We start from the raw sequence: 26,077 nt of genomic DNA on the forward strand, positions 1-26,077 counted from the left end.
ATATAAAAGCTGGAGTAAAAAATAAATCCATTCATGTCATATAGCATAAAAAAAATCTCAAACCTGAAGTGTATTTGTCAGGATGCCAAGTATGGTAGAAGGACACATACAGTGAGCTACACATAACAGTTCAACAGATGCACACACACGTGAGGAAAAAGTGGAGTCACATCCACACCTCACCCTTACCTCTCAAGGCTGAACTCTCTAGTCAAGGAAAGAGTAGCTATCAAAGTACTTTTCGTTGCTTTTTAATAGTAGTGGAATAATGGGAAAGGATAAAATCTCAAGAGACTCTTACTGAAACATATGTAAGCTGTTTGGATATAGCCCAGATGATTGTACATCATCAGTGAGATCCATCACCTCAGAGCAATGAAATAAGCAACAGCCTGGAGCTGTACATTCACCATCAGCTAACAACCTCTCCCCCACTCCAGACATGGCAATCTGCAGTGCTGACCACTGGAGATAGCTGCAAGCATGTCATGGAGGTAAAGAGGAAGGAGACATTAGTCTTCCTCTCCTCTACCCTCCCAAACAACTCACGAGTTATCTGGCTTGGAGCCACTTTTACAGTGTTAGTTGTATAGCTCCCAGCATAAAGGCAGGCATCAGATACCCATGTACTCCCTCACACCAGTATGACTTGATACATCTTTTTCATTAGCAACAGAAATGGTCATGCATCCTCAGGCATCAGAAGCTGGGTTGGCACACTTTCTTTCTTTCACCTTGCTCAGAAAAATTTCCCATCTGGTACATGGCCTATCCTTCCTGAAATACTGGGTGTCATGAGATCGCCTCACACAGCTCCCATTCTTCTTGAAGTTCAAACAAAGAGTCAGTGTTCACTGAAGCACATCATTTTACAGTTCAGGGTAAGCATGCTAGTGGGTTTTCAGCCACTCCACCCAAAGGAAGGACAGGGTTTTCCAGGTGTAGAGTTTTTTTAAGGTTGGGTGTGTGTGAACGATGGTATTTTGTATAACACGTCGTGATTCACTTTTTTTTCTGCTGTGAAAACCTAAGGGCTTGTGGGGCTTAAAGGTAAACTCATCAATTGCCGGACAATGGCTGGAAAGGATTTTGAATCACAGCAAACCCTTGATGAACCTGGATTGAATTTCGAATTTGCAATAAAACCTGTGTGTTTCCAGTGGTTTCAGTTTCAGTTGTAATCATTATACAACATCTCTAATTACAAGTTGCCATGCAAAAAAGAAAATCTAATAAAAAAATAAGTTAAAATAATTTGAGGAGATTATGTTTATTTAAAGATAAATTCCAGCACTGGTGACTTTTTCTGTTATTTCAAATGCTTTTTGGAGTTCTAAGCTCTGGAAGCATAAGGACCTGCAGTGCTTTTAGAAACAGAGAACAAGGCCTTTATTCTAGGGCATACCTGGGGTCTGGATCAGGAGAGAGTATCCTTTGTCACAGCCCACGGGTGTCAGAGTCGCACAGCTGCACACAGACCTGTCTGAAAGGTCAGATAGTGATCACGCGTGGAAATGATAGGATAATAGCAATACTGTTTATTACCATTCCAACTGAGAACAATAAGCCTTTACTGGCGTTAGGAGCCAGACAAGTGTTGCCAAAGAAAGCAAAAACACGAACCCTGACTCGAGGATACAGCCAGGCTGTTTGATGCGCGCTCATAATACCACGCTCGCCACTCGATCCATACGGCGTTTCCAAGAGCGAGATGAGCCAACAGATGCCACCCGAGGCGGCTTGGGGACCGTCCCCCGAAACCAGCGCCCGAGACCCGCCGCCCCCGGCCGCGCTCCCTGCCCCGACCTCCCGCCCCTCCGGCTCAGCCGGCGCCCTCTCCCTTCCGCCCCTTTCCTCCTTCTCCTCCAGAAGCAGCAGGTTTCCCTCAGGCGGGCGGCTGAGAGCGGGGGGCTCGCACAACCGCCTGTAGCTGCTCCCGTGCTGAGCCGAGCCGAGCCGAGCGGAGCCGCACTGAGCCAGGCTGCGCCGTGCCGGAGAGAGCGGAGAAGAGCCGAGGCGAACTGTGCCAGGGAAAGCCGCGCCAGGGGAAGGCGATCCGAGCGGAGCGGAGGCGATCCGGGCAGCGCCGCTCCGAGCCGGTGCTGCCGCCGCGCCTGCAGCAGGAGGCGCTGCCGGGCGCCGCTGCGCCCGCGCCGGGCTGCGGGCCGGAGTCCCACATTCCCCGTGCCAAGTGCCGGGGAGCGGGGGTTGGACGTGCGCGCTCGGCTCCTCCCTCCCGCCCCACTCGCTCAGCAGCAAAGTAACTCCGGAGTACGAGGGGAATCGGTGCCACCGCCGCGCTCGTCGCGCCGCAGACGGCTGCCCCAGCGGGCGGCCCCGGGGCCAGCGGGCGCCCCTCGGCGCGGGGCTCTCCTGGCGAGGGGCGCGGCGAGAGGGGCGGTCGAGGTGCGCTCCGCCCGCCGCCGCGGGCCGGGGCAGCACCGGCCTCTTTCAGAAACTTCTCCGCAAGTCGGCATGGGCAGGGGGGCCGGCGCCGCCGCCTCGCTGCCGCTGCTGGCGGCGCTCGCCCTGCTGGCCGGACGCTCGCCCGCCCTGCTCGGGGCGGCCCGGGCCCAGCTCTCGGCAGGTGAGTTCTTGCTCGGCGCCCAGGTACGGGCGGGCGGCCCGGCGGGGTCGCGCCGTGCCCGGGCTGCCTGCCGGGAAAGGGAGGGGAAGGAAGGGGAGAGTGCTGGGAAGGTCCCGCATGCTCCGGGACCCGGCTCCTGCCCGAGGAGCGGCGGTGGGGCTGCAGGGGGGCTGTCCCACACCCCCAACCCCTCCGCTCTGCGGGGCGCGGTGGGCGACCCACGCGTGTGAGCAGGCTGCCGGCGCGGGGCTCGCAGGGGCGGGCAGAGCGTGGGCTTCAGGCACCTTACGAACACCCCTTCCTCACCTCCTCCTCCTTCTCTCCCCCGGCCAGCCTCCCAGGTGCCGGCGGGGTTGGAGCTGTTGTCGCCCCTTCCCCCGCTCAAACTTTTCCCGGCGTTTCCCTGCCTGGCGCGGAGAGCGCAGCCCGGCCGCTCCCCTCGCCCCGAGGCGTGGGGCGGGGAGACACGAGCTGCCGCGGGCCACCGGCATCCCCCCTCCCAACATTACAAAAAGAGTGGCGGGTGAGAAACGGGAGGGAAAACTCCGATAGGGTCGGCGTCTGTTTTGTGTGAAAGCCGCGAATTTCTCGCCCCTTCCTTCCTGGCCGCCCAACACCACGGGGTTTTGCGGAATTAAAGCCCGCGGGGCCGGGCGGTGGGAGCTGCGGCCGGCGCGGTGGTGAGTTGTTGGTCCCGGCGGAACCTCGGAGCAGAGAGCCTGGGGCTGGAGCGGCCGCTCCTGGAAGAGGGGGCAGCATCTCCCGTGCTGTGCCGGGGTGATGCGGGGGGCACTGGGGACTCGTGTCCCGGACCGTCACCCCCACCTGCTCCGCTGTAGTTTATGAAGCATCCTTCGTTTGCTTGGGTGAAGCTTTATTGTGAGCGTGCTCTTATTGTTTGCGGCGTGAAGTATTACACCAAGGACTAACTGACTGGCTGAAAAAGACTTAAGGCTCTCGGTTTTCTTTCTTCCCTCCCTCCCCCCGTTTGAATAGTACTTGCAATTGCATCGGGTGCATCGGTTGGGCAGGCATTTGAGATCTTTATCATACGATACTGGTTTGAAACCTGCTATTAATAAAAGTATCTACACTCTTGAGACTTTAAAGGACTGATGTATAGTCGGGGACTTTTCTTCTTTTCCTCCTGGTCCTCCTATAAATTAGTTTTTAATTGAGACGTTTGAAATGTCATCGATTAAGAAATATGCTAAAGGAGTGCTGGTCTGACCAGGTTACATCCATCCTTGTGTCTGACTTTGGTGTGTATAATTTAATGCCTCTGTATCAGAATTGTAAAATTACGTAAGCATCTATGAGCCCTTTACCAGGGGAAGGGAAATGTACCATCAACACAGCTGGTATGTTGTAGGAACAGCTAAAATAAAATATTCCCATGTGTAATGTCTTTTCATTCAAAACCATAGTTAAGTTAGACCAGTGATTTTTGCTTTACTCCAAACTCATCAGACTAATGTTAACACCAAAGGTAACACTTACGTAAAGATTTTCTAAAAGCTTGTTCACTGGTGTAAGAAGAGTAGGAAGTTCTGATAACTTATATGGTCTGTGGTATTTTATGCTGGAAACGTGGCATGCAGCCCATTTTGAATTGCAAGTACAAGCAGTCAGGTTGGTACTGTGGGGTATGTGTTAGGTAAGTGGAAAAGAATGTTCAATATCCTTCTGACCAGAGTAGGTGAAGCTTGTCAAGGAGTTGAACAATTGTATCTAGGAAACATAAGATTAATTTTTTTTTTTTTTTGGTGTGTATAGCATGTCAGCAGCTAGAGACTTTAGCTTCTATTGCCAAGGATCAAGAATACTGATGTGTTGCACCAGTCAGAGGTTTGTTAATTGCAGACACTCAGACCTTTTTGAAGGTTTAGTGGAATACAGTTGCTAGTAGCTTGTTCTGTCATTGTGCTTAGCTTAATGTATGGTTGTTGCACTCTTATTAAATACATTTGATATCCACAAATAGAGTTATGCCCTACTGAATTTAATAACTGCCACAAACTTTGTTTCATTGCTTACTCTAAGCCAGTCTCAGGAGTGTGCGTGTGTGTTTGTGATTCTGTTGATGAAACTTCTTTATTTTGGTGTTAGTGGATGCACAGACAAAAGTTTGAGTTCACTTGTCCCAGTGAGAGCCTTTCTGTAGCTTATAATGAGAAATTTCTCTGTTTGGTGGACACTGAGCATCTGTTTTATACCTAGGCATCTCCTTGCTTAACATGAGTATTGCTTTGCAATCATCTTTCTTTGATTGCCTTCCACCATCCTCACTGGAATATGTGAGGTGAGGATGCTCAGCACAGCTTGGAAAAGCCTGTGCTTTTCCAAGTTAAACTAAACATAGCTAATTCTCAGCTCCCTTTTTATTAATATTCTTCTCCTCTGAATTGCAAGAATTGAAAACTGTTAATTTTCCTTTGTCATTAATGAAGGTATTAAGTCAGTCTGGACCTTTCACAAATCTCTATCTTATTGTAATTAGATTTCTATTTTCTTTTCATGGTGCTCTGTACTACTTCTGAGCATGAACGATACAAGATCCAGAATTCTTCATAAAAACTTTGACATGTTTATTAAGGGTCTAATCAAATTACAGAGTATGAATTTTTTGAAAGTTGGCCTTCTTCGGGAGCCGTGTGTGATAGTTTGCCGTCTGTTCTTCTGTCTAACATATTCCGTGAAAGCAAATGAGAAGGAGCTGCAGAAACTTAGGAAAAAGAACAAGATACATTTTATCATTTGTTGCTGTCTTAGAAATTGTGCTTGTATATCTTCTCCGCCCCCTTCGCACATAATCGAGACATTGTATCTTTTGTTTTTCTCCCCAGATTTCAAATGAAAAAGCCCCAAGCAAACAAGCAGCTTCTCCCTGCCCTCCTCCCCTGCCCCCTTCCCCCAGCTGCAGCCCTAATCCGCAGTGTAATGTTTTCTGGTCTCTGTAGATTGTTTCTTTACACCGCTGCTTTCCATGACCCTTCAACTTGGGTGCGTGCCTGTCAGAATCTAGGCCAAAATGTTTTGGCAGCGTGTTCTCTGTTGAAGTCTAGCTATTCCTTATATAGCACCTCCTTTCATCTGCAACTCCTACAGTTCGATAAAGAACAAGTTCAGCTTGTTTTCACAACTCAATCACTTTAAACTTATATTTTTTAAAATTTTATTTTTAGCAGTTTGCATATTTTCAATTTTTAAGGGGAAAAAAGGAATATTTAAAAAAAAAATTGAAGAATGCTGCTGGCTTGTCAACTGCTGATAAGAAATATGCATTGCACTGCCTCTGATGGTCTGTGCAAGTGTGTGAGGATTTTAATTACTAAATAAAAGATATGAGGATAAAAGCTCTAGATGCATCTGCTTACCTGAAGTTATTTAACTGTGGTATTTCAGACCATAGGGACAGTTAAGCATAAAAAACACTGGATGTTTCATGAGTTCAAATCATTTGGTAGAATTATGAGTTCAAATAATTTATTAGAATAGTTAGATTCTTGCATGCGAAGCAGTTAGTGTCACAAATTAACATGCAAGAGTAAAAATTTCTAAGTTAATCTTTTCCCCTTCCCCTGATAAAATAGTTATAGTCTGTCTTTGGGAGTGAATCTGACTGAGAAATCTGATACAATAAAGTAGAAGATAGTATTTGTTTTATAGATTTTTTTCCATTAAATATGCTTATTGAGAAATATACGAAAATTATAACCAACATATCTATTTTTTGTAATCATGTCATAAAAGAAACTGAGGGCTCTTTGAAAACATTTAAAAATATTTAAAGTAATTAAACTCAAATTAGCTCTTTGCTGCCAGAACAGCAAAAGATGTTTCAGTCATATTTTACCTTGAATGTAATACAATTTGCATATATGCAAGATATACAAGAGACACTGGTGCAGGTAGGTGTGCATGTATAAGAAACTTACCAGTAGCTTTTTTATTTCCCATCAATCTGTTCAAATGTATTGACAAATTACATGGAAAATGAGTGAAATTAAAAGTGAAATTATTTTCCTGCTTTCATCACTTCCTTCTCAAATGTTTTCTTCTCTTTTAAATAGAAATCTCCTTCCATGGCACTGTGGCTTCACAGATCGCTTGCCTGTCTGTATTTTCAGGTGCCATATTATACAGTAGATATAAATTTTCTAATTGGAACTGAACTGATCAATGTGAAATTGAAAGCACCCAGAGCACAATGACCCCGGAAGTCCCAATTAGTTCCTTTTGTCAGAGAAACACAGTACTGTTTGATAAGTGTGGTAGTGATATACACAGTGCACCTTAAAGCAAGGAAGGTGTCTTGCTCTTATTTAGGGTCTAGTTAGAATAATAAATAAAAATTAAAAAATCCCAAGGGTGAGGGTGAAGTAAGAAATCTGCACATGATGAGGTGAGAGGTCCACCTGTCCAGTATCCAGTCTCTGATGGTGGGCACTTGGGGAGAGGGATTTTTGGCAAGGTGAGTGACTTCCTCTGTGTACTGCCTGTCACTGCCACAGTGACAAAGTGATGGTATTTTGTACTGTAAGTGGACTATGTAACCATGATTGTGCCTAATGACGTTTTCAGCCTGTATTGCTTTCAGCATTTATCTTGCTTTGTGGTAAGGAATCTATAAGTTGTGTGGAAAAAGCTGCGGTCCTTTGTTTTTTGAAATAGCTTGTTGTGTTTCATATATTCTAGCTCTTGTATGAAAATAATATGAATAATAATTCCTCCCATTTTACTTTCTTCATTCCACACAGGGTTTTTCCGCTCTATTTCAACTATTCCTTTTCTAGTCAGAAAAGTCCAGTTGTAGCCACCTTCTGTGAAGCTATCATTCCATATCTTCTTTTTATCCTTTATCAGCCTTCTCTTTCTGTTCCAGTTCTACATTGCTCAGAGCATCCATGTGACAGCTGCCTGACGGATTTATATAGTGCTTAATAATGATTTCTGTTCCCTATCCGTAGTGTGATCATTCCTGTCATTTGCTTGGCTTTTTTGACCATTTGTCTCACTCCTGGTTGTGAGCTGACACTTTTATGGAACTATTTCATTACTGAAGAGCTGAGATATTGCATTAAATGATAGTCTGTGGAGTGGCTGTGCCAGTGGACAGCAGGACTCTTGGGAAGGAGAGAGTCTTTAACCAGCCCTTTTGGAGGAAGGAGAGGTTTTGAGCCAGGCTCTTGAAGAATGTGTGACCTCATGTTGAATGTTTGGGAGAGTTTAATGCTTACCACTGTGGTTTTCCTCTTTCTTTTTCTTCATATGCTCTTGTTAATACAAGTGAGTTTTAAGGAGTTTATCCTCTTACATGTAAAGACTGGCAGTATCTGGATTAACATGCAAAGAGATCTGCAGCACTGCTGTAGTGTTGCTTCTTGCTCTTGAGTCTTCATGATCTCTATCCAGTCATTCAATCCTCCAGGTCATCTCACCTCTCAGGTGCTGGTATGTGACTGAGTGTCAGCAACTGTTTTGGTGAAATCTCTACTCTTCCTTTTGCAACACAGATCCTGTTGAACATGTAATAGGAAGCTTCCACAAAAACTACTTCAGTTCTCTTGGAAGCTTCCAAAAAAACTCCTTCAGTTCTCTTAGCTGAGTCAATTAGGACATACCTTGTGTTTTCAGGTGCTGATGGAATTCCGTCTGTCATAGCTTATCATTGTCATGAAAAGATGCCTTTGTAGTGCTGCTCCCAGAAGTGTGTGCTCTGATTTGGAGCTTCATTTGCAATCTGCCTATGCTATTAAGCTAATTTAAATTACTGCTGCCACAGAGGGGGGCATTTCTATCACTTGAGTGGCTCTTAGGTCTTTGGCTGTGCTGGGTCTGGCAGCCAAGGGGCCTGTGGGTGAGCTGGTTTAGCTTTCTGTGAATCTCCTTGAAGGGAAGATGGGGCATGGGATTAGATTCCTAATAGTTCACTGGCAGATGTGCAGCCACCTAAACCTGACATAAGGGAAGATGGGGGCTGATGGTGGGAAGGCTGGGTTTGACAGCTGCCATCACAGTGCAGCTCATATGAGGTGAACCTGGCTTGAATCACACTGGATCTATGCTCTGCTCACCATGCCAGCACTTCATCCACCCAAGGAAGGACAAAGAACAGGGAGGAGGACATGGATTGAGGTGGGAAGAGAGGCCTGGTACTCGCTCTGGAGCTGAAGGGGCTAGGCTGGGAGAAGGTTTTTGAGGCTGTGCTCTGGCTGACTGCACACCAACTGATGACAGCGTTATGCAAGTGTTTCTGACATGCAGCTTTGAGTAAACTGGGCTTAAATGTGTTCTTTTCTTATAATACATAGCTAAAGCGTTTATTATATAATTGTGTAAACAAGGAGTGGCCTATTCAGAGCACTTAGTAGAGAGCAATTGTGATGTCAAGCAATCGAGGACTTGGTGGAGGTGACACCTAGATACACAGCTAGAATTAGAGGATGTTGTGACACCCAGTTTGGGGCACAGCAGGAACTGTTTAAAGCTGGTTTCTGTGATTTCACATCTTTCCATGCATGATCTGTCCTTGACCATCCTCTGGGGTCTTTAAGTAGAATTGCTCATGAAATGTGAATGTTGGTTGAAGGAGAAAAATGGCCATGGTTTTTAAAGGCCAGAGTGAGCCAGCTGGGCAGCAGTAAGGGTGACAATTTCATATCATCTGGCTGAGCATAAAATCCTTCTACACATAATTTTGTAGGTCAGAAAGGTCATTACCTTGTGCTGCTTCCTGGTAAACCTTGACTACAGGTGGCTTTAAACCAGTAGTTTAAAACTATGCAAACTACCCAGCTGCAGTCATCTGTAGTGCATACCAACTTTGTAGTTTTGAGTCACTTACTAGGAAGCCATGGAGTTGAAAGTTGTGTTTGCATTTTAAGTAAAAGATTTGAGGGATTTAATTTCTTGAGGATTGGTGCTGTGAAAAAATCAGTTCTTTGCCTAGTACTAAGGTAATATGAGGTTATTTTTGTTAGCTAGTGTATGAAAGATTAGACCTTTCAGTTTGTCAGAAAGTCATTTACTTCTGTTGCCACTTACTAAAAACATGTGATTATGTTTATTAATTGAGTATCAAAAGAGGCCATTTCTCAACTACTATGTCATGAAATTAATTCTACTGACTTATGAGACACTGTTGAATACTTTAAACCCAAGTTCTGTTGCAATTAAGTTATGGCATGTTCATTCTAATTATTACACACTGGTTACTCAATTTATTTTGAGGTGGAGTTGTATACTTTCTTTTGTGTGTAAACACTTGCTCTGTAACAGTAAAAATGACTGATGAATATTAACCAGAAGAGAAAAATACTATGAAGAATAATTGTGCCTGTAGTTCAAATGAGTTCAAAACTGCTCAGAGTTAAATTTTTGAGTGGATAACTGACTTCTTGAACTACTTTTTTGTATTACTATTTCAAATAGAAATTGTGCTTCTTTGTTAGTCCTATAGTGTATTTGCTGGTTTTAAATGATTTATGGTTTTACTTAAAAAAGAAAAGTCTGTTGAAGCACTGAAATTTTAGACTGCTTTTGTCTTCTTCACTACAGTGAAAAATTAAAATTACAAGACCTGGCAGAGAGTTGACCTGTTGCTATTAATTAGAAAATGCTCTGATTTTATGTTTTGACACTCCATTATATCTGTATCATATCTCTGTGGTATTAGGCTGGAGTAAGATCAAAATGGTATCAGTTGTCTTGGTTCTCCCAGTGTCACCCTATTTGCCTGTTCTTTGTAAATGTGAAAGCACTTATCAGCCATGAGAGTGCTGAAGAAATGTGACTGAGTTCTTGACTAAGTTGTCAGTGCTGACTGCCATCACTCTATTTAAATACTTTAAAGGGATGATTTCTTATAAAAATACCAAAGGCAGTCTTATGTTTTGTTCAACTTCTGATTCCTTAGAAGAAATGCTTTTTTACAGTTGAAGAATATTCTTTTTTCAGGTATCTCTCCAATTAGTATCCTCAAGTCTGAGTATCATATGCATTTTAGGTAGACAGTACATACCAAAGCATTGTTGTGTTAACTTCAGTGCTAGATAATGGTATTGATTTAAAAAGAAGGTTAAATAAACAGAAAACCCCAGTCCAGTCTTGAAATTACCAGACGGTCAGTCCCATAATCCTTTCCCCCATGCCTGAAGAAAGAAGTGCATTGTCGTTTTCCCCACTGTTCTTGCCCTCCTTGTCCCTGTGTGGTGCATCCCCCTCCCACCTCCCCCAGCCCGGCTCCAGGCGGGTCAATCTTTAAGTGACCTTAAACATGCATTTGCAACAGCCCCTCCTGCTCATTTTTAAATCTCCTTGGCTCTCCTTGGTTTTTGTTGGAAGAGTTTAATGTTAGAGTTTCGTGCCATAAGTGGAGGAAGGTAGATGAGATTTCTTACTCAGAAAGTATAAATTAATAGTTGAGTATAAATTTCACTTTTCATGAAGTTTTTGTGTGCTCCTTTGGTTAGCTGTATCTGTCTTTGTTGATGTGACAATGTTGTTTGGTGCATTCCATGTTCACTTTTCAGGCTAGTAAATTTCCAGTTAAAAAAGGCTTTCCAATCTTGCAGAGCAGAAATGTAATAAAATGGTCTTTTCCTTAGTCAATTCAGAAAAGCCAAACAAATATTCTTTTTGCAGTTAGTTTTTACCAGCAATCAGTCCTGACTCAATTTGTGAATATACTAGAAATTGCAAACTCATTCCACAGGCTTGCCAGCTCTTCAACATATGAATACTTTGTGTGTGTGGTCTTGTTTAGTGCAAAAGGTCTATTTATATTAACTTTTTTGCATTTGTAAATCTCTGCGGGGTTGGCTTTCCTTTCTTGCTACCTTTCTTTTCAGACAGCATGACAAACTATTCACAACCCCCACCACAAACAAAATCCTTCATGTCCTTGCTCTACTTACTTATGAGAACGTAAGTACATATGTACGGGTGGAAAGACATTTTCCAGGTGAGAGCAAAACCCTTAGTGTGTAATGATTTGGATTTCTGAATCAGTTGAAAAGAAGCTTGGTAATGAAAAGGATTATAATTTTCCTGGTAGACACAGGCTAAATAGATGGGTGTAATGTCACAGCATGTAGAGATTTAAAGGTGGGGTTTTTTCCTGACTGAGGTGGCTGAACCCTGTAAATGAGAAGCTGTTAATCAAAATGGTTTTTGTTTTAACTTTTAATATTTTTCAACCACTTCTGTTAGTAGTTACTTACTCTACATGCTGTTATTAGCCACTGTGGTTGACTTTTTCCTTTGATAAAGTTAGTTTAATGGTTTAATGCTTTGATTCTTCTTACATAAGTGGGAAAGTGTTCCATTCCTAGGTGGTGTGTTATTCACAGTAGTTTTTTCCTCCCCCCCTCCTCTTTTTTCCCCTTCTTTCTCCTTTCATTTGAAATACCTGAATGCTGACTTGGTTAAGTACTGTAGGGTAGGTTAACAGCTCCCTCTGAGTCATGTTGAAGGTATGAAGTGCTTCCAGGTCTGCAGCTCTTTCCAGGGATGAGAGAGTTCCTGGCCAGTTTGTGTATCCTGTTGTCTGCACAGCAGCAGTTAACTACCAGACTCAGTTTGTGGGTTGTTTTAAAGGCATTGAAATGGATATGCTAAACAGCTTTTTTGGGGGTGGTGGTTGTTCCCTCTGGCTCACTTACCTGTATTTTTTTGGGTTTATACTCCAAATGCTCAATCCTTCTGGTGATTTATTGGTGTTTCTGTCAAATGTTGATCAAGGAACTGAGTTAAATCACCAGCATTTTGGAAGGGCAAGATTATACTCTCGTTTAGAGAGACTGCACAGATGTTCTTTATGAGCATTCAGAAGAGGGGAGTCGGTACATTACTTTCAGATTGACAGAAAGCATGTATTTTAAAATCCTTGGTCTGAGCTTTATGGGCTATGTGATGAGGCTGTGAACCTGAAAGAGTAGCATTTGTGATTAATAATGACATTTGCAGACCCTAGGAATACTGGAATAATCTGTTGGATTGCTTTGCTTGCATAGTGATAGTATCCAGATGCTAAGCATAAACATCTCTCTCTCTGTTTGCTTAAGCATGGAAATGGGAATGAAAACAAGCACTAGATAATTTGAGTTTCTGGGAAATAATTTTGACCATCCATCTCTTTAAATAGCTATTAAGTAAAAAGCAGCCTTAAATAATTAATGGGCCAGTCTTATTCTGTGATGAAGAGGTTGAAAGAATTAGAAAATTGTCTTTTAGTGGAAGTGCAGATGTGATTAAAAAACAACAAAAAACTCCCACTGCACTTGGATGTGAAGCATTTGCATTGTGAACCTGAACCTAAAAAAACCTCAGCATTAGCAAGTGGAAGCAAAAGCCAAAGAAAATGCTCAAATTTACTAAGTTTGTATATTAGTCAGTCCCCAGAGGACACACAACTGAATGAAGCTGGTAAATGTTTATTTATTTCCCTAATAAAATAGCAATTTTATTCACTTTTGAAGTGCACAGCAGTACTGATGTTGATTACCTAATAGACAGTTTGTTAAGTTCTTACCAAGTGTTGTTTCCTGGGCACTGCTTGTGTAGTGCTTGCAACAAAGCTGTAGTGGAAAGTAGTTTTGGAGAATTTCTTGCCTGGAATAGCACTTTGAAAAAGGGAAAACAACATAATCTTACTTTGATTTGTGAAATAAAAGGGAGGCATAAGTGCAGTACTCCTTTGTCCTTAAAGGAAAAGCAACGGCTCTCATATTTGTTGGAGGACAACTTTAAGTACTGGGATCACAATTTTGTAATAAATAAGTTCTTAAACCATAAAGATCCCAAGTCCTCTTACATCTTCTTCCACATCATTTACTGTCTTGTGGTTGAGGATTGAGTCCTGTGATGGCGGCAGCATTTCAGCTGTGTAAACAAAATAGATTTGAAGAAGAAAGTGTAAAATTAAGAAGGGGCAAAAGGGATTTGTGAATCCGTTGCAGAAATCTTGAAGTTGATGAGTTTCTTCAGTACTGTGCCATGAATGAAGAGGATGCCTTTTTTTCTCTATAAGACAAAAAACGTGAACTTAGAATGAAAGGACGATAAGCTCATCCTTGTTGCTGCTCTTCAGCTTTTAGTACTTTAGGAATAACTCATATTTTATCATTATCTTGTTACACTAACAGGTTTGTGGGCAGTAATACATAAAATTCTAAACAGCTCTGCTCGTACTGTATGTTGCGTGTTTTGCCAGGTGAAAGAGGTCAGAAAAACAAATCAGCCTACCTGCCTGTGGGATGAATACCTTCTTAGTTAAGACTGACTTATGGGTAGGCAGGGGGTTTTGGTGACTTTCTTGATAATTCTCCAGTTTTTTCCAAGTGTCTGCTTAGCTTTGTGTTATTGGTGTGGGGTTTTTTAAACTCCCAGATCAGGGTATATTTATCTTCATGTTTACTATATGAAAAAGGTCCTGTCAAGGAATCCAGGTAAAACTGGTTTCTTTTTATTTCCTAATCCTTTTTTGAGACATTCTGCATCCAAGATGATTGTGTATTGTTTATCATAGTATTCTTCCTGTCCTTTTACATTCTCTCTTATCTGCTTGTTTACTATATCTCAACTACAGTAATTAGGCATCTGAATATATTTGCATTTCTTTGGATAAGAATTAAGAAAGAGCAGGCAGTATGTGGTCTCAGTGCTTAAGCAAAATGGGTCCTTCTATAAAAGATTACTTTTGCTATGTTTAGGCCCAGAGAAGTTGTTATTTCCTTATACTTTTCAGTTCAGAACACAACTTGGAAAAAGAGTGGGATTGAACCTCAGGATTTCTGTAATCTGTCAGGGGAAAAAGTGGAGAAAATGTAACAACATGAAGAACATTAGAGTTGCACATAGTAAAAACTTCTGGCTAAATAAGTTGTAATTAAGAGGATTTGCCTTTAGCAATATAAAAGATAAACTACCAATGATTGTATCTTCTATGTAAATGTTCAGTAATTGATGTATAGCTCATAAATAGACCCACTGGCTGTTTGATGAATGTGTTTATGCATGGTAAAATATATAAATACATCTAGGTCCCTGGAGTATTTTTGGTTTCTTTCATATATGATTGATCAGTTTACCTAAGACACAGACTAGCTTGTTCTCAGACACAATTTACGGATTCTGGCATGATGAAATGTTATTATAGCAGGAGATAAAATGCATGGGCAAAGAAGATATTCTTAATGGGGGACAGTAATTAGCATTTGAAAACTGGCTAATGGACTGCAGAAGACAGCAGCCTAACAGATAGACAACAATAACGACCATGTATGAAAATGCAAATGCATGGTAAAATTTAATGATGCCAAAGCTTGGAAAAGTGTTCTGAAGTGCATTTCAGTTTGCTTTCCAAAAACTTTGGAATAAAAGACTTGGATAACTAGGAAGTCATCCTTTTTTAATTCAAGCTTTTAACTTGAATGTCTGTGAATTGAAACAGTGAAAAGATAATTTCCAAAGGCAAAGTAAGGTTATGTTTGAGTAAAGTTGTCTGCACACTTAGCTGCACTGTATTTTGCTCTTGGAATCTTATGAGCTGCTTCAGCAAGAAGTTAGAAGGATCTTGCCAGTTTTATCTGTGACACTAGTACCTGTCAGGGCAATTCTGTTTTGCTATGTCTTAGACAGACTATGGCTGTATCTGCATTGACAAGCAATTTAGTGCAATAGATGCTGGTTGCTGAATTGAAGCCTTAGAGACAGTGAGACACTTAGAATCATTGCACGTGGTGTAGCCAGGCAGGGTTACCTCAAATTTTGTGGTGTTCTCCTGTAGGGTCCTTTTTTCTGGTGTCTTGGGTTCCCAAGGATCTCATGGTACATAGTCTACTGACTTTGAATCAAGCTTCCCAGAGAATTGTTGGAGCATTTCAGAGGAGGAGCTTTTGGTGTGCTTGTCTCTGACTGTGGTGGTGAAGTTCACATGTACAGCAGCTGTGCTGAGAAACAAATTAATGGCAAATGAGGCAATCAAGGCAATAAATATCTTCCTTCTCTTTTGAACCAAATTCCAAATACAGGTACAGCTTATTAAAAAAAAAAAAAAGAGAAAAAAAGAAAAAAAAAGAAAGAGACTAGACAGGCCCTCTGCTAGGGAGCGTATGAAAATCAGTGGGACAAAAAATGGAAGAACATGCTCTGGAAAAGTAGCAATATTTTTGAAATTGCATCTCTTGCCCTTTTCATAAACATGCCTCTCTGTTGTGGTTTTAAATGTTTGGCTAGTAGGTTTCTCAAGTGATGAACAAATAAGAGATGAAGATGGTGATGATGTGTTGATTTAGTGATGAGTGTTTTCAAGACTGAGAAGCTAACCTGTCAGGGAAAACTGAAAGCATGTTTAGATAGTGAAATTAAATACTGTATTCAAACAATACTTTATATTTGCTGGGAAGAGTGAAGATTGGTCTCAAAATGTTTGAGGCAGATATCAGGCAGGCTAAAGACCTCTGGTTCTGTTTTCCTCTCTGAGATTGTGTTGCCCATTATGATACTAATGGCCTGAAATACTTTTGCCTCATGATGTTCCTGTGATTTCTGTTGTCCTACACCTCTCATTTAGGATGCAGACTTGACTGTCAATTGGAGAGTGTACAATAAGGCATTATGCTTTAATTTCTGATGTTCTAGCCTATATCCTAGTTTGTTACCTAGGTATGAGGTTATGAGGTAAGTGAAATTTTATATGAAGCAAGGCTACACAAAATTATACCACACTGAGAGAACTAGTCCTTAATAAGGCAAGCATTGTCAGTGTGTTTGCAAGTAGCATTGATGGTAATGACACCAATAACATCTCAACCTGGCAGTAACATCACAATGATTTTGAGAGAAATGGTTAGTATAAGGGACCAAATGGGTAGTTTTTTCCTGTGAAAATCTCTGAAAAGAGGTAGGGGAGGGAGAGAGAGAAGACTTGTTGATAAAAATGAAGCAGAATATATTACACTTGAAAATGGAATATAAATCATAGGAAATTAGAGTTAAAATAAGAATTGGCCAGAAGGGGGGAAGCTGTGTGCTAAGGCCAGCTGAGATGTCTGCCCCTATAGAGTTTAATATCTCACTATGTGTGAAGAGTGGGACCTGGAAATGAGATTAAAACAGGAATTGACCAGAACCAGGAGATGAACCATTGCACCTTCCTGGAGGTTTCCACCCCCATGGAGATTAATACCACACAGACTAAGGAAAATGTGATTTGCAAAGAAGATAAACATTCATTCTCTATATCAAGCAGATCATCTTATAGGACTTGGATAAGAAGTAGCCTTGATTTTCTATCAGAGACTTATGCTCTGCTGTCAAATAGATTTCTTCCAAGATAATTTGAACATTTTACTTTAGCAGATTTAGCAACAAAACTATTATTGAATGTTTTATTAATGTTGCAAAGCATATTGTGGCAAGTTCACTCCTCTTATATTTAATCTTCTTCCTTACATGGTAACTAATAAGCAGATCAGATTTCTGATTAAGCAATGGGGGATTGATGTTATTATTGACATACAAGACAGTTCTTTCCCCTACTTCTGTTAGTGCAACAGCTCCCAAAAGCATGGAGTTTGAGATGAGATTGCACTTCTTTCCTTCTAAAGGGCAATCTTTTCATAGTTTATGTGTTAGAAAACAGTGGAATATTTTTTGTTTAACGGTTCAGTTAAATACAGTATTTAACACTTGCCCTCCCCCTTTTTTTTTGAGTTCTCCTAGTGACTTTTCACAGAAGTCAGGCAAGTGGAAGTAGATAAAACTAATAATCTCAAAATACAAATCCAGATGAGATATATTTGGTTGCACATTGGGTATATCTGGTGATGAAGAAAAATTTTTGAATCTTTGCCTGCATCCTCAGTTTTTAGCATCACATCTTGCAGGTGTATAGGTTTGCTTTGGCTAGAAATCATGTGGATGTCAGCTATCAAAGGTGTGTGTTTTACCAGGCACTCAAAAGAAAAGTGTAATTGTAATTCATGTTATAGTAGCAATATCCACACTACCATTTATTCCATTTTCAATGACAGTTTTTTAATGAAGGATGACCAGGTGCTTCTGGTTCTGTTGGGGGCTGTCTCTTATTGAAATGGCATAATTTACGAAGTGAGTCATGTCTCCTCTGCTGTGGTAATCAAGACACATGGGATATTTATGCAAGCCAGAATAGTTTTGGATTGATTATTTAATTTTGAATGGACTTGTGAAGGCCATCTGGACCAAGAACATCAGTGCATGGGCCAATCTTGGCAGCAGGAATACCTGTGGATAGTGGCTGGGTGATGCCCTGCAAGAAAGGGGTTTGTGGTTGATAGCTGGCTGGGTATACCTGTGGGGTTTTTTTTGTTTGTTTGTTTTTGTTTATTTGACTTTGTTTGTTTACTTTTGTGGGGCTTTTAGTAAATGTTTTGTTTTTCTGAGCAAAGTGAATGGCATACTGAACTGCACTGAGAGGATTGTAGCCAGCAGATTGTGGCAAGCTGCTGTGCCCCACTACTCAGTGCTGGTGAGGTATGTCTGGTGTATTTTGTTGGGAATTGTGCCTCTTGCCTTCTCCCAGGTCATGAAGGATGTGGAGAAGCTGAAGTCTCTTGGGAAGTTACTGAGGTTTGGGCCTAGATGGTGTGACCTAGATGGTGTGATCTCCAAGGGGCACCTGAAGGGAGGTGGGCCTGTTTAGTCTCAAGATTAAGAAGAGTAAGGGGATAATCTTAACAGGAGGTTGCACGACCTTGAAGGGTGTTTATGAAGATGACAGAGATGATCTCTTTGATAGCAGTAAATAATACAGCAAGGGGCAGTAGACACAAATTGCAGCTTGGGAGGCTCAGCTTGAACACTATAAAACTTTGCTCGTGTGTAGGAGGGTGGTGGAGCAGAAGAGACTGCCCAGGGCAACCCCTGTCCACTGAGGTTTTCAGTCCTCAGCTAGACAAAGGTGTGGCTGATGTTATAGTCTTGGTGATAATTCTACTTTGAAGGGGGTATTTGGCCTAGATGGCCTCCAGAGGTGTCTTACAAGCAACACTTTGATTCCAGGACAAGTGTAGCCTGCAATTTCATGGGGTGTGGGAACACGTCAATGCAGGTTGAAAGTGCTCCAGTCTGGCAGAATGGCTGGTTGGTCTCTGATCCAGAGAGATACTTTCATAACCTTTGCTCCTTCTCTGAACAGTCAGACTGGATTTTTTTTTCTTTTGTGAAATGATACATTCACAAATAACCCAGGAATGGGTTTGCAGAAGCACATGAACTTCTTTGCATTTTTTACTTCCCCCACCCCACCTCCCCCAACCTGTAACTCTGTGAGTTGGGCAAGATTTATGCTTCTGCATGAAAACTCATTTATAAACTTGATTCACGCTGCAAGTCAAGCATGAAGACAGCAAAGGTTTGGAGTTTGACTTCTTGCTACTAATTTTTGGAAAGTACATCTCTCCTAGTAAGAGGATGTCTTTGAGTTCTTCCATGTGATTTCCATTGTTCCACAAAAGAAGCATCTTACAGTTGTATTCAATGCTTGCTGAGGAAAAACCCCTTAAACCTGTTTAACCCTTGGTTTCTTAAAGGAGGTGGTGAAATAAAACACTCCCTTTCCAACACAGAGGACACCTTATGTGAAGTTTTCTGTCTGTCATAGAAATGTTTCTAGATAAATTTCTCTCTGTTGTCAGATCGTTTCTTAAGGCATGTGTGAAGGTGATGTGTCCATATGTGACAATAAGGTCAAATCAAATAAATTCAAATTAAAAATTAATTTAAAACAGTTTAGTTAAATCATGTTAAAATTCTGTGTGGGTTGCTTGCATTCAGTATTAAAATGTCGTATTAAAATTCAGTTTAGTATATTTCACCTTAGGAATGGATTACGGTAAATTGGATTAAAGCAGACTAATTCTGGGAAGAGAGGTTTTTCAAAGTTTTTCAAAGTGAAATGAAATTAATTTAGAGATAATTTAGACTAATTTTCATTGTTCCAACATGTCATCCTATGATACACAAGCACTTTTTTGTCAAGATTAAAATACAGTGGGTACATGATTCAGCCCTTCCTTGCTCTGCTGAGCATAAACATCAAATCTGTTTTTTAATGTTGAGCCCCAGTTTTATCCTTCTCTTTTGGGAAGTCTCTGAAGGCCCTGTTAAACTTTCTCCTCAGTATATCAGGGAGGTACATTTTTCACTTCTGCAATTAATTTACTTGAGAATAAGCATGTACTCAGATGATATATTGTGCTTGTTCAAGTTGAGCTGTGTAGACTGCATAGCTTTTAGTACGAGGCTATTTTTAAAGTTATCAAAAAGGAGGTGTGTATGAAGGGGTGTCCCCAGCAAACAGCAGTCACTTTACTAAAGTTATAGCATTAATGTCTATCAGCAAGACTGATTTATTGTTGGTGTAGTGCTTTCTTTGAGAAACCTTGGCTTTAGCCTCAGAAATACTTCAGATAGCCAAGGTCCCCAAGGCATCTAGTGATCTGTTTTGGGGCAATTTAAGGAATTGTTATCCATGACTGTCTGCTCCAATAATCCGAGTGAGAGCTTGAAACCAACATGCAGATCATGGAGAGGGAAGTGTGTTTAGTCCTTTGTGACCACAGTGGATGGCCTTACTTCTGCCAAGGGGGCTGTGCTTCTGCTGAGCAAAGGGGGGACTTCACTCCTTCAGCTGCTTTAAGCAATCCAGCGGCAGCTCGGGGAGCGCTGTGTCGGCAGATTCTGGAAGGGATTAGTTTAAGGCTACTTGAAGCTGTGTGCTCTGAAGTTGTTACAGGAAACCTTCTCATGGTTAAAAATCAAGATACAAGCTTCTGCTTACCAAGGAAAACATGCCCTCCCTCCCAAACCCTCAAACTCAAACAACCCACAGAATAACAGCTTTATGCATGATGTGTTTGATGTGATGTATATTGGTATTTGTGAAACAAGCTTAATTCATATTGTCAAAACTTTTTGAGCTAATATATTCAGACTATTTGGTATTTGGGAAAAGCAGTTACCTGTTTGTATTTTTTTTAACATATGATAAATTGAGTGATGAATTTTGTGAATTTAGAATTTGAAATGGAAGCAATCTTTCATTCCAGAAATATAGATGCTTTTGTTTCATAGAAGATCAGTGCAAAATTTTGTAGTAATTTTCTGTAGGTTCAGTGTAAAATATTAATATCCAGGTAAGTAATTTTGATTGGCTATTGTGTTTCTTAGTGCCTAACTAGAAAATTAAAAGAGTGGATTGAGTTCTCTTTCACTTAGCTAGCACAGAATTCTTCAGTAATTTTCTGTGGACAAGTTGCCTTCTGTTCTGGGATGTGTGCAACATGTATAGATCATCCAGTGTCAATTAGTTAATATTGCTTCTACTGCATTTGAAGGAACAGTCCCTCATTTAAAGTGCTTCCAGTTCAGGCCTACATAACACTAACCTTTGAGACAGCTGTGATTGTAGGATTTTACTTCCACTTCTGTATCTCACGTGTGTATTATTGTGTACTGTCCTGCTTTGTCACTTTCTGTTCCTCTTTTGCGTGCTGTATTTTCATTCTGATTAAGAGTTTGATGCACACTCTGGAAAACTGTAGAAGATTAGCAACCTGTTGTCATGAAAATATATGCTGAGGGCAAATATACAGATAATCACAAAATGTTTGCTTTAAAGTTCTGCTTTGAGAAAGATCTGGAGCTTAAGTTGCTTTAGATGGAGGGAAAACCCTCTCTCCCATTGGTTGCTCATAACATTTCCCATTGAAATGATAGTACTGTTGACTCAGATATGTTTGTTTTTTTTTTTTTTGTTTTTTTTTTGTACAATACATTATTGATGATCACTCCTTGCCATTCAAAAATTCAGGAAAAATGATGATTCAGATGCTTTTTAAAATAGGAAATGCCACAATATTAATGAAAATGAGGAAAGTATGAGATGAGAAGCCAACAAACAATGGAAGCACCAAAACAAGGTGATTGTGTCTAGTAGAATAGCTGCTTTCATTTTTCTTATTATTATTCTGTATTTTTTCCCCCTCTCTGAGATTTAAAAGAAGTAGGAAGAAAATGTTAAAGCACTACTTATTGGCCTGGACCTTTGAATCCCTTTCTTAAATACTGGCAGTGTTACATCTTATTGAACACCCTTGAAACTTTTAGTTTCCTGGAATTTCTGAGAAAATGATTCAACTCTAAAGGGATTTTCTTGATTATTCTTTTTAAACTGACTGTGCTTAGGAAAGTTAAGCAATCCCATTCAGTGACTACTTCAAGACTACCCCAACCAATTAGCATAAACTTTGTGGTTTCCTGTTAAAACTTCTCATTCACAAGAAAAATCTATCCCATTTTTGGCTTGCTATTTTGAATAAAAGAAAACTTCTTAGCTTTCAAAAGTGCATTTGTAAAATAATTTCAAATATAGTGGGTAGGCTGAAGACTGGTTTGTTTAGAATGATGTCAAAACTAATTAAATTTAAATTCTGTTTAGTTTCATGTACTGAAGGTTGTTCTTTGTAGGATCCTGAGCTTTCCTAGGATTCTGTAGTGGTAATGTGTGCTGCTTGAATGAGTTAACACTGCTGGAAGTTCAAGTAGAAAGAAAAACCTGAGGAGAAATTATGTTCAAGTGGGTAGCCACTTGCAATATGATACCAGTCTTGAAATTCCTAGAGCCAGATTAGTATGATCTACTTTATTCCTACAAATACAGACCTTGGGGCTTTCTTCATTGTCAAGTGAGTATTCTGAAGTCATGGTTCACTGTGGAGCCATGTGTGTTATGGATATTACATATTTCTTAGCTTGAACAAGGAGAGAAAGAAATGAGAAGTCTGAACGTTTTTGTTTTCAGGCTAGCTTCTAATGTAGAGAGAAAGGCAATTTGATAGAGCATTTGGCATTGTTAGAAGAGAAAAATAATAAAAAAAAATCTGCTTACATTCAGGAAGATTGGTATTTTATTTCCCCTTCTGTGTTTCTAGGAACATCTTAATTAAACAAGAAATCTTTCAAGCATTGCTGAAGCAATGCTGCAAAATTGTTATACCTGTTTTCTCTGAAACTATAACTGCCTGTAGCAAATTTTTGAATTAAGAATTATTCACTCTCCACTTTTTACATGAGACAAGGAACATTTTAAAAGTTGTCAATAAGGTGCATGTGAGCATCCCTATGTATTTTTACTTCTCTGCATATTAGTTTATTATTATTACCCCTACTCTGTTTTGTCTTCTAATTATTGAGCACTCATTCAAGTTGCTTTCACTAATGCAAAGAGAAGGGAAACCAGGAGGGAAACTGTGAGTCAACTGAAATGATTACTTTTCATGCTGGCAAGTTGAAATTGATTTATTCAGGTGCAATGTTTCTGCATTTTTCTAGGATTATCATCTGCAAGTTTGATTCCATCCTGGGGCTATAGATTTGTCTGGCCTAATGTATAATTTGGAGCTGATTTTACAGTGTATTTTTGGGATTTATTGGGGTACCAGACTACCCTGGCACCAGGTATTTGTGCTTTAGCCTGTCTTCTTTAGTATTTCTGTGACCTTTCTGCTTAGCCACCTCTGAGGGAGGTAACCAACTTCCCTGTGAAGACACTGGAAAGAAAGTGGGAAGAGACTGGCTGAAGCTTGACTTGTGAGCTGTGGAAGGTAGTATTGCTCATGGTAGCTTTAGGCTGTCATGAGACTTTGGGCTGAACTTTGCATACAGGTTTAGTGCTCTGGAATGTACATGGTTATAGTAATTGTGTCTTCAATCCTACTTCATTTCGACAATTGGAATGTGGAATAAAGGGGCTTTTAGACTTCTCCTCAAACTTGAATAGATTTTGACTGTTGTCTAAATAACTCAAAAGTGTGAATGCATGTGGTTTAACATGACAAGCAGTCTTTCTTTTTCTGGTTTTCCTTGAGATAGGGTTAGCAGTAGGTTCCTTGGCAGATGACCTGAATTGGCGCTTCTCTTGATGTCTCTCTCTTCTTCCCCTTTCCTTGGCATGAACCTGCCTGTTCCTGGTGTGCCAGTCCAGCCTGATAATCCAGCAGGAACCTATTCCTTGAGGTGCCACTTATGTGGAAGGGAGGGCCAGGAGCGATGCTGTTGCCACAGGGAGGCAGCAGGGCCAGCGGCGATCCTGGCACTGCAGGGCTGATTCCCAACCTGCCAGAGCTCCAGACCCTTGGCTCTGTGGCTCAGGTGAGCAGGACACAAAGGTGGAGGCCGTAGTTGGTGTGCCACTAGGGAAGGTGATAAATATTAAATCATGCCCCTAGGTTTTCCCTTCATCTGTTATCCAGTTTACTGGCAACTCTTTCAATTTTTTCCCCATCAGACACGTCTGGATAGCTTTGTAGGGCTTCAGAGTTAAGGCTTTGTGTTTTGCTTTAACTTGGGTTGACTGCTTGCTGTTGGTTAGAAAGGATCAAGTGCCCACTCTGTTTTCCTGGGTTCCCTGCAGTTACAGCTGCAGCTAAAATGCTGGAAATTCTCCAGAATTCTCTATCCACTTCTGAGGGAAGGATGCAATTTATTTCATTCTGAAACACTGTGCAATGCTTGTTGCCAGAAGTCCTAGAAGAAAACCAATAAATTGTGCTCTGTCATATTCAGCCATATGCTGGTTTAACCAACTCAAATGCCAGTATTCTCTGTAAGCCTCCTCTATGTAAACCTCCTCCTGCCTTCTGTGTCATGTCTCCTGTGGTCTCTTTGACACTTTGTTAATATCTGTTTTCAACTGTTCTAAAAGGTTACAGTGTTACTTTAAAGGGTTTTGCAGGCTTGTAGTTGTGACGTTATTTTTCTTCAGCGATTTCAAGTGGTAAAAGGTCAGAATTGGTAATCAAATCTACATTCCTTACTGAAGTGAACTTAGAATGTATGCTTCCCCTTTTACCAATTATTTTGTGTCAGTCTGTTTGTAAGTTTCCTTGGATAGCATGTGGAAACCTTTTATAAGCATGAGCATGCTAGAATTAGTGTGCATGCTGAAAACATTTTTCCTATTGGATATTTTTTTCCTAAGTAGTACTTCTTCAGGGTTAGGCAAATAGGGAAGTAGACTGTTAATGATGTTACTAATTTTGTGCTGAAAGACTTGAAAAGGACAGGCTAATGAAAGAGTTGAAGTGAAACTATTTAATTTTTTTTTTTTTAAATTCAAGAAAACTTTGAGATCCTTCTGGATGACATTAGTCCTGTCTGAAGGTTTCTGTAGTGATTCATAAACTGGAAAACAGATAGTATTTTTGTAAAAGCAAATCTGTTGTTTGACATTGTAGCTTAATAAGTCCTTTTCTATAAAAGACTGAAAGAGCTACCTCTTCTAGATGAATCATCCTAATTATATCTTTCCACTGTAATTGCACGTGTAGCATTATTAGGTGGCATTAAAGATGTGTACATGATAAACATTGCAAATTTATTCTTCAGATTGTGGTTTCAGGGCTCTGTTTTTTCATTTCTTGGTCTTGACAATATTGCATGGAAGTAAAGTCTGCTGCTTCTAATCACACTTTTATTTTATGAGTTCCATGTGCCATTTGGTGCAAACCAGGTTGTAACTGCAATGCTTTGCACAGATATTTACTTTTCTTGGAGCAGTCGAGGAAGGATAGTGTTATGGAACTAAAACCCTGGAGTTTATTAACTGAATAGTTCAGAAATTGTGACTCTCTCAAGGATTTTTATCTATGGCTTTCTGGGCTTCCAAAGGTATCTGAAGTGGACAAGTAATAGTAATTAATTTTGATAGTGTCATTAACACATGAAATACACGGTCAGGGCCTGCTCTATACAGCCATTCTGTTTTACCAGCACTTGTGCTACAATTAAAATGTTACCACATTTGCATTTACTAGAACTGAAAGTTTTTTGTTGTTAGCTATTCTATTTATTTACTTATTTAAAAAAAAAATAATCTTGCCAGGGGCTGCTGTGGTCTTAAACGATTATTTTGTAGAAAATCAGACAGGAAACTTGTGTCATATTCAGTACTGACCTTGAGGACATAAATACACAAGCATCTGATTTCGACAGGCTGCTCTTAGAAAACACTACTTTTTAAAAATATCTTTTCCTGCCTTAATCACCTGAATTTTTAGCATTGTGTTCTTCTGTGACTAAACTTTGAGTCAGATTTTGTAGTTCAACAGCATGTAGAACAGAATCCCTGTATTGAAACATCATGGTGATCACACTGTGAACAGAAACTGGATTTGAACACACAGATTTGAACCTCCTGGCTTTTTCTGGTTTTGTTTGAGAAAGATTGGGTATATCTAGGAGAAACAATAGAAAGATTTGTATTATTTTTCGCTATTGTGCAGGCAAACTAGAATCTGTGCTGTTGACTTATTCTCATAGTTGTCATTCACATCCAGTTTGGGAAATAAAGGGGTTCTCTGGGAAGAGACAAGCCTAGCTTGGGAGAAGTTGCTGTACTTGTCATGACAGTCTGGATTTTGGCTCCCTTTATAGGAAGGACAG

At 40.6% G+C, this 26,077-nt stretch overlaps 1 protein-coding gene across 12 annotated transcripts in view; it reads left to right on the forward strand.

Moving 5' to 3' along the window:
- Positions 1-1,586: 1,586 nt before the first annotated feature.
- PTPRK (protein tyrosine phosphatase receptor type K) overlaps positions 1,587-26,077 on the forward strand; it is a 381,645-nt gene continuing 357,154 nt past the window's right edge. For all 12 annotated transcript variants that reach the window (XM_071437018.1, XM_071437032.1, XM_071437039.1 and 9 more), the window contains exon 1: positions 1,587-2,587. In XM_071437018.1, coding sequence (XP_071293119.1) covers positions 1,654-2,587 — 934 coding nt within the window. In that variant the 5' untranslated portion in view covers positions 1,587-1,653. The remainder of the gene's footprint in view (positions 2,588-26,077) is intronic.

Source organism: Agelaius tricolor, unplaced genomic scaffold (assembly GCF_023055355.1).
Source record: "Agelaius tricolor isolate 1412-34295 unplaced genomic scaffold, bAgeTri1.0.p SCAF_1, whole genome shotgun sequence".
Lineage (NCBI taxonomy): Eukaryota > Metazoa > Chordata > Aves > Passeriformes > Icteridae > Agelaius > Agelaius tricolor.